At 37.3% G+C, this 14,336-nt stretch overlaps 2 protein-coding genes across 7 annotated transcripts in view; both read left to right on the top strand.

Moving 5' to 3' along the window:
- Positions 1-224: 224 nt before the first annotated feature.
- Positions 225-14,238, top strand: glyr1 (glyoxylate reductase 1 homolog (Arabidopsis)). 6 transcript variants are annotated; one of them, XM_079875985.1, is made up of 16 exons: positions 225-319; positions 798-834; positions 1,119-1,198; positions 1,308-1,446; positions 3,503-3,613; positions 3,955-4,038; positions 4,376-4,429; positions 5,832-5,882; positions 5,993-6,066; positions 8,471-8,570; positions 8,686-8,796; positions 8,887-8,988; positions 9,068-9,230; positions 9,315-9,494; positions 11,059-11,183; positions 12,624-14,238. In XM_079875985.1, the coding sequence occupies exons 1-16, from the start codon at positions 282-284 to the stop codon at positions 12,696-12,698; spliced, it is 1,524 nt and encodes a 507-aa protein (XP_079732111.1). In that variant the 5' UTR covers positions 225-281; the 3' UTR covers positions 12,699-14,238. The 6 variants fall into 6 exon arrangements, with proteins under 6 accessions (XP_079732111.1, XP_079732113.1, XP_079732115.1 ...); XM_079875984.1 differs by having other exon boundaries at positions 226-319; positions 9,312-9,494; XM_079875987.1 differs by lacking the exon at positions 4,376-4,429.
- prkar1aa (protein kinase, cAMP-dependent, regulatory, type I, alpha (tissue specific extinguisher 1) a) overlaps positions 4,318-14,336 on the top strand; it is a 125,357-nt gene continuing 115,338 nt past the window's right edge. Inside the window, exon 1 of the mRNA XM_079876073.1 lies at positions 4,318-4,330. The gene's annotated coding sequence lies outside the window, so the exon portion shown is untranslated. The remainder of the gene's footprint in view (positions 4,331-14,336) is intronic.

A 14,336-nucleotide genomic window follows, 5' to 3' on the forward strand; every position in this document is an offset into this window, starting at 1 on the left:
CAAATCTTACTGTTGTAAATTCATATTTCTCTTTAAGATGGTTATCTGAATTCTCATTGGAGAACTTTAAACTTTGTATAACTTCTCATGTCCAGGACCAGCTGTTTAGAGATAACTGTTACATGAATTAAAAGAGCTATCCCCATCTACACTAATGAGACGAGAGCGCCCTACTTTGTCGCGTCGCTTGTAATGTTACTGGTAACGTTAGATGGGTGATGGGTGTAGTGGGTGTGTTCATTCCCTGCATTCAGTGCGACGTTTCTCACTAACAGTTTAAGATGGCGACCGTGCATCTCAGGATCGGGGATCTGGTTTGGTGAGATAACAAATTTAACTTTTTACAATTTAATTTCACGTCAAGGTTGAATACCTTTTTCGAGCACGTGGAAGACAAATTATCGTGGCTGCAATCACATTTTTAGTTAAAAATCGAGCATATGGCCCAGTTTATGTGTCGTCAAGCCAAACACTGAAACACCGAGAGAGCTTAGCATGCACGCTAACGATTACTTTCCATGCTCTTTTGGGGAGGAAAACACTTGATCTTAATGTGTTTAACGCTACAGGGGGGTTTCAACTTACTTTTAACTGTGTTTTTATATGAATACGGAATATAATACAAGTTTAAGTGCAGTTAAGATGGTTGTTTGCTGATGGGATCGAAACGGGTTACGCTATACACTAACGTTAGCTAACTTAGCTAGTTTCGAGGCACGATAGCTTTCTTTTATTAAAACTCTCAATCGAGCCACGGTCATTTAAAACACTAATTTCTCCTCTCAATATATTTTCAGGGGTAAGCTTGGACGCTATCCACCTTGGCCAGGAAAGGTGAGACCTGTGCATGTAAACGATTGAGTTGAACTTGTTTTTCCTGTGGTCAGCTGGTGGATAATGCATATAGAGGTCGAACCAACCGGCTGTGTTCAAAACCTAGCTATCTTAAAAGAGTTTTTGGTTGCTATTAATCCAACCAAAGCAAAAATGCTCCAAATTAAACGTTCAAATGTGTAAATAAATGATGTTTTATGTAGGCAGCTTGAGATACAGTTACTGAATCAGTAGACTATTGTGGATAATGTTTATTTACTAATCCCCAACCATTGTGTTTTCAGGTCGTCAGTCCTCCGAAGGATCTGAAAAAGCCAAGAGGCAAAAAATGTTTCTTTGTGAAGTTCTTTGGGACTGAAGATCAGTGAGTAAAAAAAAAATATATATGATAGCCATCACTTCCTCTTGTTTGCAGAGGTTTTGAGAGTTTAAACCAAGCAGATGTTGACTTTTGATATGCGTTGCCATTTTAGCGCCTGGATTAAGGTAGAGCAGCTGAAGCCGTACCACCCCCACAAAGAGGAGATGATCAAGATAAACAAAGGCAAGCGCTTCCAACAGGCTGTTGATGCGGTTGAGGAGTACCTAAAGAAGGCCAAGGGGAAAGATCAGGTTAGTATGTTCACAAATTTAAGGGTAGGGTAGGTAATTTTTTTTGGAGAGATTGTTTTGAAAGCATAAGATCCCACCCTCCCTTCAGAGCGCTCTACAAAGCCACACCTCCTCCAAAACACATGAACACGCACAGCAAGGAGCAAACAAAAGTGTCACGAGAGACTGCGTTAAATTACCTCATGTCTCAAAGCATATAACATTACAATAATAATGAACATAAACAACTTAAAGAGCTCTTACCTGTACTGCAAATTCATTTCGGCGTTGATTGTGTTGCCATTGAAACGCATAGATTTGAGTCACAAACCCCTCCGAGTATAACATCACGGGTTTCCGTCTCTTCCAAATTACAGTAGTTATGGTGTGAACTCAGCATAAGCTCGTTGTTTTGGTTCAGGAGGAACTATGGCTGCTGTCTCAGTTGCAGTGCTGCTTGGTGACTGACGTCTGTCTAACTCATATCATGAAATGCGCTGATGACGTGTGATGTCTGCGCAAGGAGGGTGTACGGCGGTATGAAAATGCATACGTTGACAGGCAAGTAGGGCATCGTATCGGACCGAAAACAATGATTGGACGAACATTTTATGGTCCTATGCCTTCCACAGACGAGATGCAAATCAGTACATATAGACCACTTAACTTAGTGATTGCTATCAGGATGTGAAGAGACTTTCAACCAGCATAACAAAAACTGTTACTGGAACAAATCAACTACCCTGCCTGCAAAGACCTGTTTCCACCTGGTATTATGATTGGTTTTCAGTGATTCCATCACAAGTGGTCTGTGAGACGCATACTGTTTGGTATTAAATGCATTTCAAATGTGAGCACTGTTCGTATTTCCTCAAGATGCTCCCCTCTTATTTCATCTCACTGTACATCACTTTCGCGTGAGCACTCGATTACTATTGACTGAACGGCTCGTGTTATGCAGATTACGAGGATCGGGAAAGGATGAAAATGATAAAAAAGCAGCTACGATTTCAGCCGTAATTAACATGTTTTGGTAAATGCAGTGAAATTTGAATTAGTGTGTTTTCTCTCAACACGTCCCACAATAATTACGTATCAGGCGAGTTGGCAATCTGTTTGAACATGTTCTATCACATGAGCCTCTACACTACCAAAGCAATCTGGTTGAAAGTGGACAAGTTTAAAATGTTTTAGACTAATTTATTTAGCACCGCCCTCTTGTGATAGGGTTGACAAACACATCTTAATACCAGGTGTCAACAAGGCCTATAAGAATCACATTGTCTGCTGTTTTTTTTTTTTTTTTTAAATGGGTAGTTTGCTCCAAAATTAAAATGATCATTTACTCACCCTCATGTTGTTCCAAACCTTTGACTTTCTTTCATCTGCTGAATGTAAAAGTAGATCTTTCGAGAGATGTCTTTTTTTTGTCCATATAATGGGTGTCAGTGAGCACCAAATGTGTTTAGTTACCATTACTAACATTTTTGAGAATAACTCTGTTCCACAGAAGAAAGTCATACAGGTTTCGAAACACATGAGAGTGAGTAAATTTTTATTTTTGGGCAAAATGTTACTCTAAAGGGCCTGGTTTCACTTAGTAACAGGACATCAAGACCACGAGACGCATCACTTTTTTTCTTTTTTTTTAACACCTGATATTAATGTGCATTTTAAATGTCACCACTTGTGAGCAGATTTCGAGGATCAGATTCATGACTCGCAACACCAGTGTGTAACTGTTAAAAAGCATATCACGGAGACAGTATGCTGTTGTTTTCAAATAAAAATGAACAGTATATAAATCTCACTGTAAACAGCATGTTTTGAACAGAATGTTTGTCATTTGTTTAGTCAAGTTCCACTATTAACCATACTATATTATTTGTTTTGCCCAGGATTACCTGTGAATCTGAGCGATCAGATCACAAACCTAAACCTTTATTTAATGTTGTCCACTTGTTATGATTGACACCCAGAATACATTGGTACCAGGTGTAAAAAGGTTATTTGAATTTGTAGGTAGAAGTGTTTCAGCAATAATTGCTCATGTTGCATAAAACTTTTTGTTTTACAGACACACTCTGATGACAAAAGCAAGTCAGATAAAGGGCGTAAAGCAGCTAAACCAATGAAGATCATTGAAGAGGATGATGAAGACGCCTTTAAGGGTGGCTCGTCGGACAAGGTTGGGAGATAATGCTTTATCATTAAATGGTACTGTGGAGGGCAAGGGTTAGACCTTATAACCTGACGCTTTTTTTTTTTTGGTCAGCTTCACCAAAGTCCTTTGCTAAGGCCATTTGCTGTTGCACCTGCTGTGGAGTCAGGTTACAATTGTATGTTTTGGTATCGGAATTGTCAAGTGGGACCCACCCATTCATTGAGACTGATGTCATCTTTTGCAGTGCGACCAATGCATCCACCTTGTCAATTTTGACTGGGTAGAGATGCAGCTATTTTAGGGCTTTGTTTCATGAGATAAAGCCATTCTGTACACAAGGTGAATGTGTCTCTCTTTCCCTTAAGGAACAGACTGATTCTGACCCAGAGCCATCCTCTGTACAACGGCTGGTCGCTGGAACAGTATCAGGATTCAAATGGGAGAGCAGTGTAGGTTACATTCACAGTTTATTTCTGCACTTTTATGGGTTCTTCACATAAAATACCCTCTTTTTTTTTTTTAGTTAGCAGTAAGACTTATCCACGGTTGGTTGATGGAGTTAGGTGCAGTCACAGCTGTGAATTTTCATAGCAACTGCACAAACACATCCAATAAGGTTTTTTTAAGTCACTTAAATTGAGCTGGTGTGAAAATACCCTAATTTTTTCCTTCACTGTATAGTTGCACCTTCCACCATGTCACTTTAATTAGTTGCAGATTAAACGGCTCTCAGGTCAGTAAGTCTCTTTGGAGAATAGTTTCCAATTTAACTCTCTTCCATTATAGCCAGTAAAGGATGACCCACATTTCCATCACTTTCTGCTCAGCCAGTCTGAGAAGGTAAGGAGACAATTTTACTGGGATGCTAAATGATTTTCTAGTTAGTGCAACCTTACCCCTGTCTCTTGCACATTGCACACAATGGCTGCTCTAATAATCTCTGAATAATTCCCTCCCCCAAACTGCTTCTGGCGATGCTATTTGGCCAAATCTGCAGCATGGCAGTTGTACTGAATTTGTTACTTATCAGAACAGAGTATGTTGTTGTTGAGCTTATGGGTTGACCCTCTAATCATGAGCTGACGTGTACTTCTTAACCTATTTTTGGCTATGGTTTTGAAGTCATGTGTAAAAGGTCTTTGTCTGGGCTGTGGTCAGGGTCCAAAATGAACACTTGTTATTTTACTACAGAACTCCACTTGGCTAAACATTTACACTTCCAATTTGGGGTCAGTAAGATTTTTTTTAAATGCTTTCATTTAGCAAGAACACATTAAATTGATCAGAATTGACAGTAAAACATTTAGAATGTCACAGATTTCTACTCCAAATAAATGCTGTTCTTTTGAGCTTTCTATTCATTAAAGAATCCTTAATTTTTAAGAAATGTTTCTTGAGCAGCAAATCATCATATTATAATGATTTCTGAAGGATCATGTGAAACTGGAGTAATGATGCTAAAAATTCAGCTTTGCATCACAGGAATAAATTACGTTTTAAAATATATTAAAAAAGAAAAGTAATTTTGAATTGTAATCATTTCACAATATTACTGTTTGTGTTATTTTTGCTCAAATAAATACAGCTTTCAGCCAGCAGAGACACCCGGCCAAGTCACTCTTGTGCTGCTGTTCATGTGCCAGTTATACTAGCAAACTGTTGAAATGACTCTTCCTTTCCTCTTGGCACTTCCTCTTCAGAGGAACATTTCTTTCTTGCTTGTCCTTCTGCCCTTTTGCTTTCAGGCGCCACAGTCAGAACAAATTGATCTTAAATTTATATCTCCAAAAAGGAGACACTGAGATCTTAATTGCCTGAGGCTTTTCTCAAAAAATGTTCATGTAGGCTGTGTCAGCCGTTTTCTTGCCCTGTATAAGTTTCAGTTAAACTGAAACTGAGCATGATAACTTGATTTTCAGTTCCTTACACTGGCTTTGCTCCTGGCTCTCACATCAGATATGGCAGTATGAGCCGCGTGACATGACAGCAGAGGATAATATAAGTGCAATCCTTACAGGAAGCTGGCAGAGTAATAAATAACATGCACTTAAGATCATTTGTGACTGTTGGGCCAAAGGGTTTCCACCTGGTTTTCCTTCCCTGGCTCTCTACTTGGTGTTTTCACCTTAATTTGTATCTAGGATCCTTTGAGTGCAAGAGTTTTTTGCTCTTTCTAGAAAATCTGAAATGAATGTTGAATTGACTTTGATTTACAAAAAAAACCCCTCCCCTTTCCTTACAGCCAGCTTCATCAATGGAGCCCATCACCAAGCGTTTAAAGATAATCGAGGAGGTGAGCACTGCCTAGAAATTCACAGCTTGCGGTTTCTTCAGTAACCTGATATATTAGCCGGCTAGAATTGCTTAGTAATTGTAATAATTTTGTGTTTTATTTTTGAAAAGGACACAAGATCAACATCTATTCAAGCAGCAGACAGCACAGCCATCAATGGCAGCATTACTCCTACAGACAAAAGGTAATAAAGAATCATATTTTTAGTGGTCTGAAATTTGGGCCACATTGAAATGAAAAAACTTAGAAATAAAGGTTTATTCAGTATTCTGTGCTATTTTAGGCTATTGATTCATTTTCCAATTAATCGTGATCAGTAGCCGCATTTCCATTACAGGTTTGCGCAAAACTTTTGCGATATTTTCTAATTGTCAATATAAAAAAACTTTTGCGAAATGGTGGCTTTTCCATTAACTGATGTTCTGCAACAAAAACGTAGTTTTTTTTTCCCTTCTCGCGATAAGTCTTTCCAAAATCATGGCAACGGATGTTGGTAGGTTTACGTATATATGCCAGCCACCGTACTAGCCATTATTTGTAATCGAAGGAGACGTAGGTGTTATCCACACATTAATGGCAAGGAAAGCCCCTTATTCTTGGGAGTGGCACATATGAGTGTTTCTCCCTCCTATCTGCTTCAATGTCTTGATAAATTGTGGCATTTCTTTGTTTAGAATCCAGTATTCCCATAATTATGAGTTTAACAAAGAACTCTTGTCTTCTGTCCAAACATACTGCGCCTTCTTTAAAGAATGATCAACTTTTACGTACGCCAGGTGACCTGTAAATGCGGAAAAAAAACTATTCCTTCGCCTGTATTCGATTGCTCTGAAAAACCACCTCATGCGAGCATATAAACTTTTTTGCGATATATATGGGAGTTTTTGCGAAATTGACATGTTTTCATTGGGCATATTTTCAATTCGCAATTTCAATTTGCGGGGTAATGGAAATGTGGCTATTAGAGATGCACCGATTACAGTTTTCTAGGCCGATTCCGATTTCCGATTTTTCATTGAGTTTGACCTGCCGATAACGATTTTAGCCGATTCCGATTTATTTATTTTCTAATCACTTTACAGCACACACAAATATTTATTTTCGATCTTTACTTTAACCCTTTCAAGTTTAAAATATTCTAACTGACACCCCCACCCCCAGAGTGAGTTTTTTCAAGGCGAACGTTCCCTTTAATGTTTCCATGGCGACGCGTCACGCGATACACCGCGGCCACAATAATACTGTATGACAGATGTGTCGCTTTTATTTCGCTTTTCCTTTTTTTATTCAAAATATTCGCAAACTTACTTACCATGTCATCAACTAGCCTATCTGATATTCCGATTCTCAAATAACATTACGTGTAAGTGAGTGTGTTTGGTCGTTAAAAACCGGCGCCGCAATGTTGTCCTGTCAGTCGGATTTACAGCACGTGAATTCATCAGTTTCTCCCGAAATAAATGCAAGAAAGTGGCCGGTGAACTGAGAAGAATAGAGTAAACTTTATAGTTACTTCCACTATGTTTGTCTGATATGAATAACACATGTCGGAAAATTATATTTGAATAGATTGTTATTGCTGCTTCCACAGACATTGTGTATTTTACAAACTCCTAATGTATTGTTTTAATCGTGTTTATGTGTATTTAAATATCTGAAACCTAAAATAAACATTATGAGGCTGAAAACACTGCTTAGTTGTGATATATGACAGCGCTGAACGCGTCCGACTCTGGCTCAGCGCCAGCCAACGCGCAAAAGCACAGTTTGAATCTGGCAGTTATGCAACGTCACTGAACATTCTAAATGTGGCGCCGTACTCTCAGGGGCGCAGAAATAAAATCCCATATATGAGACCGCACCGCTCAAAAGGTTAATCATGCGGCGCCCGAGTGCATTTGACCGGCATACAATCGGCATATGTCAGACTGACCGGCCGGTCGCCGGTCATGGCCGATCACGTGAAAATCGGCCAATTCCGGTCACCAGCCGATCAATCGGTGCATCTCTAGTGGCTATTGTTATTTTAATATTTATACACTAATATAGTGTTCATTCATATTTTGAATGAGCTTTTATTTAAAAATGTTAATTTTAGTAAAATCTTTTAGCTTTTTTTTTTTTGGTATTTTTAATACTTCAACTTCTTTCAGTTAGGTTTCAAGGCAATATTTCTCATTTTTAATAATAATTAATAATCACATTTTTCTTTCAATATTTATACTTTATTTCGGTAAAAAAATTAATAGTTTTTGTTAACAATAACACTGATTGCAATCTTCATTTCAGTGACTCTACATTCTTAAAATCCCCAGACCTGTTTTCAGTTTGTACAGAGCTTCCTGTACTGCGGATGTCACCGTGTTCTGCTGAGCCGTGTTTTGATTGCATGCAAAAACAAGCGCTCTACGCAACCAGTGTAATTTGATTAACAAACAGATTACTCTAATGAGCAGGTTCATTTTAGAGAAAATACTGTGTAGCCTAAATCTGAAATTTAAGTTAATTTCCTATTTAAACTTCACTTAAATTGTTATACTGATAGTACCTATAATGTTTGTAATGTAGTTTATTTGTTTTCACAACAGGATAGGGTTCCTTGGACTAGGACTGATGGGAAGTGGTGTGGTTTCTAATTTGTTGAAGATGGGGCATGTTGTGACCGTTTGGAATCGCACTGCAGAAAAGGTACAAACAGAGGGGTTTAAATATAGTCGCTTTCTGAAGTTACACTAAGTTTGAATGATTTTTCAACTTTTTTTTTTTTTTTTTTTTTTTTTTTTTTTTTTTTTTCATTCTGCAGTGTGATTTGTTCATCCAAGAAGGTGCCAGATTAGGACGAACGCCTGCAGAGGTTGTGTCCATGTGCGACATCACATTTTCCTGCGTATCAGACCCAAAAGCTGCCAGAGATGTAGGTCAATGTTTTGTAAATGGCTCTCTTTGTTTCAATCTGTCAAGCTGCTTTTCTTTGGTTTACATATACAGTGTTATTTCTGTTCAGCTTGTGTTAGGTCCTAGTGGAGTCCTACAGGGAATCAGACCAGGCAAATGTTACGTGGAGATGTCCACGGTTGATCCAGAAACCATCACAGAGCTCTCACAGGTAACCAACATCATCCAGACGAGTCTGTCGGGGATATGAACGGAGGAAGTCTGTAACTAAGGTTCATTTGAATCTGTAGGTCATCACGTCCAGAGGCGGCAGATTCCTAGAAGCCCCAGTTTCGGGCAGCCAGCAACTTTCTAATGACGGTATGCTGGTCATTGTTGCTGCAGGAGACCGTAGTGTTTATGAAGATTGTAGCAGCTGCTTCCAGGCAATGGGGAAGACGTCTTTCTTCATAGGTACTGCCACCTTTCATTTGTGGCGTGTGGCTGTATGAGGTTGATGTTATGTGATTTTTAACTTTGTCCTCTCCAACGAAGCAGGGGAAGCAGGAAATGCTGCAAGAATGATGCTGATCCTTAACATGGTTCAAGGCAGTTTCATGGCAACCATCGCAGAGGGATTGACCTTGGCGCAGGCCACAGGACAGTCACAACAAACATTCTTGGATATTCTTTGCCACGGACAAATGGCAAGCACGTTTGTGGACCAGAAATGCCAGAGTAGGTTTACTTGTAAATGTTTCAAAAATTCTACTAAACATAAGTGATTACAATGAAGTATTTTGTTGATCTTTATGCTAGTCATTTATGATAGTAGTTGTCACAGAGTTACTAGTAGTTATAAGTTGTAAGTTGCTGCCTTTGAATCCTCCTGCCTTTAACCATTTTCTGTAACATGGTGCTGCTCGGAGATCGTAACCTTAAGTCAAACTCTGTTATTTAGTCATCCATTGCGAACAAATTTAGGAACGTTGCAAAACTTTTAGACTATTAGTAACTATTAGAATCTAGATGCAACACTATGACAATTTAACCTTTGGAACTATTAAAATTAGGCTGTCAATAACGATTATTTTGGTAATCAGTCGGTTATTTTGATGATAACTCAAGTAATCATGTCGGAGCCGATGACATGTACCGCCGTTGCGCTTCGTGCGACCTGAGTTCGAGTCCTGGCTCGTGGACCTTTCCCGATCCTGTGCCCCCCCCCCCCCCCCCACCCCCCCCCACCCCCCTCTCTCTCTCTCTCTCTCTCTCTCTCTCTCTCTCTCTCTCTCTCTCTCTCTCCTCACTTCCTGTCTAACTACTGTCCTATCCTAATATAAAAAGGCAAAAACGCCAAAAATAAAATCTTAAAAATCAAGTAATATTTTTTTTATTTGAGGTAATAAAAACACACCTAAGCCTTTAAAATGACTTCAACTACATATATAATAGAGGCAATAATAATTGGTTCAAATAGAGAATCAAAAGCAAGTAATCATATGGTTTTATAGAGCAACACTGTTAAAATACATAATATATATATTAACAATCATCTTATGTACATGTATTATAACACATGCCTGCAGAGGGCACCAGGGTGATTGTTGTTGTTGCACTTTACCCAGCAGATAATTGTAATTTCCACTTATAACCACTGTAATTTCTTGAACAAGAATATGTGGACATTAAACATGCAAACTCAGAGCGAAGATTTAAACTTTTATTTTGAAATCGCGATGAACATTTAGCATTTTTAGAAAACTATTGATGTGTTCTCCTGTGTTTGTGTAAGTTTATAAGTGATTTACCTTAGAAAATGATGAAATGGCACACATTGCGTTCCCAGATGAACATTATAAGCAACCTAAACTCACAGCATATGCAGAAATGCGCATGTAAATGATAACAATTGATGTGGAGCAGCATTTACTGTGAACAAAGCCACTCTGAGACGCACGTAATCTACACGCATGTAAGTGAATAATAAACTTGCAGGGCATATTTATTTATTTAAATCCTAGCTTTTGTGAATTCACAATAGCACTATGCTATAGTATGGCTTTTAAATGTTTTTTATACATCGTGCAGCCTTTGAAAATGGTCTAATAATGCGGTTCATGGATTCTCGTCTGTAGAATGCTCCACTTCTGGTATTTTGGCGGTTACTCGACACGGGTAAATTGCAATCGAGGATTTTTTAAATTCGAGTACTCAAATTTAATTGAGGAATCATGACAGCCCTAATAAAAAATACAAAAAATTACCTTTATTAATTTATCATTTGATTGTTTCTTTGCAGATATCTTGCAGGGCAACTTCAAACCTGATTACTACCTGAAACATATTCAGAAAGATCTGAGATTAGCCATTTCAATGGGAGATTCGGTAAATCATCCAACACCAATGGCGGCTGCTGCAAATGAGGTAAGACCACATTTGGTAACTGAATGGATTATTTTGGAGTGTCATCTGTGAATTAATTTATTGGATATTTTATTGTGCTGCTCATTTTCCCTATTTTTACAATTCGATTACCTTTTGTTGTAATCTAACGTTCACAAAGTTCATATTGAAAAGCACCAATTATATAACAACACGCTTAAATGTAATCATTAGCTAATCTCCAAATGAATATCTTTTTAGTGGTTTATTTTTGTATTATTTGGTGTGTAGTAGTAATATTGAATTTAAATTTTTGCTGTTTATCAATATCGACCATAAAATACCTATATCAGCTTATATGTAAATAATCAGTAACATTAAAACTAGGGCTGGGCGATAAAACGAAAGCTATAATTATCGCGATATAATTTTTCTCGGTAAAACGATATCAAGAGTTCGATAAATGTACGATAATGTTTATGCGCCAAAAGCGGAACGAAACTCATTTGAACCGCGCGCCACACGGACCATTTATCCACTCGGCTCCAAACGGCAGCGCAGCGCGAGCTCACTAGACCAGATGCTTTTACTCTGATCGGTCTCGGTCACGAGATCCAGTGAGAAGTGCTTGAGTTCAGCGAAGAACACAAATGTGTCAGTGATTTAAACCAGTTTAAAGGCAGATGAAACAGCGCTGACAAACAGGAGAAACACTGTGCGCAGAACGCTTTTCCGTCTACAAATTCCCATCATTTACCATGGATTTACTGTAACGTTAGCCTAGTAATATTAACTGCACCATGAAATGTGGGATATACATATTGATTTGTATTATATTATTAATGTAGACAATGTATTAAAGGACTGATGGAATATAATTACAGTATTTAATAATGTATTTAGGCTACTGTTTTTCATACAAATACCATAGAAACCATAGTTACATTTTGCCATGAGTGAGGTTATCATGATCTTAATGCATGATACTGGATGACCAATGGTTAAGTTTAATAAAACTCAAACAGTCAGAATATTACATTTTACCAAATAAAAATTAGCACATGCAGAAACTAAGAAACTAATTGTCTAATAAAGATATTTATTTTGTTAAGGAAAAATGACAAATATTTGAATGTTCTACCTCAGATTTGTGAAATGTTCACCAGTTTGGCAAGTGTTTGTCCTGATATGTTCTGACAATAAAGAGTAGTTTAAAACCACAATTAACGCTCTGGTTTCTATAACTTTCACTTAAGAGCAAAAATCTGCCTTTAAACTTGAAAGAAATAAAGATTTGACTTTTATCGTGATAATTATCGATATCGACTGATATAAAAAAATAGTATCGTGATTTTTTTTTTTTTTTTTTTTTTTGGCCATATCGCCCAGCCCTAATTAAAACCGTAAATGTTTTCTCAAGGGCTGAATGCAATTTCTGCGTATACTTCCATTAAAGTAATGTATTATTTCATACTTCTGCAGGTGTACAAGAGAGCAAAAGCATTGGACCAGTCGGACAATGACATGTCTGCAGTCTACAGAGCTTATATTCACTAATCCTGTAGATGTGCTCTGTCCTAGACCACAAACCTCACCTACTTCTTTGTTCCTCTGTCTTTCTCTTCTCTGCTGATGAATTTTGTTGGGCACCAGTGATATGTTTTCCCATGTATAATGGGATCTCTTTAGCAGCCTAATCTGAGCATTGCACTGACTGTAATATTGCTGCACGTACACTCAATGGGAGGTTATTAAACTCCCTGCGAATGATTATTTTTATGATAGACTGTGCAGTGTATTATATCCGCATTTTGTTAAGGCTACTGCATACAATGCAGTGTTGTTTGAAGAGGCTAGGTTTTTATTTATCATTTCATATCTTTACAAATTAATTCCCTCGTTGTAATTTTCGATGTTCAGAAATCTGTAAAGTATGAAGTTCTGATCACAAACAGACTTGAGGAGCACGACGAAGATAAAAGCCACTGCATTGCCTTAATACCCATATAAGATAGATGTATTTATTTATTTTATCTCTAAAGATCATCATCATGTCAGGTGCAATTTGGCTGTACATTTTATTTAATTTTTTCTCGTTTTTGGAGGTCCCCTGTTCACTAGTTATTGATTTTTGTTTTTATTGCCTTATCAGAAATGCAGTGTTTTTTTTAAGTTGGGCGTGTAACAGTAACTCAGAAGATCCTGAAATTATTTTTCATTTACAGTGAATTTAATTCTAAAAATAGAGTCTTGACCGCAATGGAACAACTTGTTTTCCATCTTGACTACTTTAGGGTCGGATTTGTATCACAGATATTCAACTGGGCTGTGAAAAAAATAATTTTGACATTTGAAGTTTATTTTTTATTTTTTATTTTAACGTTTTTAAATTGGGCTTCTCATATTTTGTCCAAGCCAGTCATCTGGCAAATTGATATGTTGCCTTTTGATTTTCTTGTAAATTTTAATTTCCGCTATGACTCATTAGAAAGAAAAATGTAAAACAGTTTCAAGTATCGCTGCATTTTACCCCTAAATTATGTCTGCATTAGTTTATTTTAAGTTATATTACAAGACATAAATTCAGTGGCGTATAATTTGGTCATTTTGGTATTTTGTTTAAAACTCAAAACAAATACAGGGTGATTAATTTTCTATAAATTGTTGTTCTGCCAAAAAAAAAAAAAGACTTTTGATTATGCTTGATTATAGATGAGAATTTTGTGATTTACTAAGGACTCTGTAAGATTAAGACGTTGTATATATCCCCATGAAAGGGTTGGGTTATTCGAACACATAGATTGACATGCTTTCAGTTTGACTCTACTGAATTTATTAAACATGGTGTCTTAATATTGTATGCTGTTCTTTTGTCTTAGCTAATGGGTTTATTTACTGTAAATGGTTTGATTTTTGTGGCTTAAACACAGTTGGTAATGACATACTGACAACTTGATTCCAGTTGTGCAAGGAAGGTATTGGTGTTATAATCGGAGTTATTTATAATTTCATGTAAATGTGAAATTTCTTTTCTTTTTTGTTTGTGCGGTCAACTGAACCCTCTGAATAAACAAACCGAAAGTCCAACTTTCATGTCCATATTATGTTGTTGTTTTTTGTTCACGAATAATTCTTAACAATAATAATACATGCCATATATTACAAATACATATGCATGCATGCAGTAACTGATTA

The sequence above is a fragment of the Squalius cephalus genome (genome assembly GCF_949319135.1).
Source record: "Squalius cephalus genome assembly, chromosome: 1".
In the NCBI taxonomy this organism is placed as follows: domain Eukaryota; kingdom Metazoa; phylum Chordata; class Actinopteri; order Cypriniformes; family Leuciscidae; genus Squalius; species Squalius cephalus.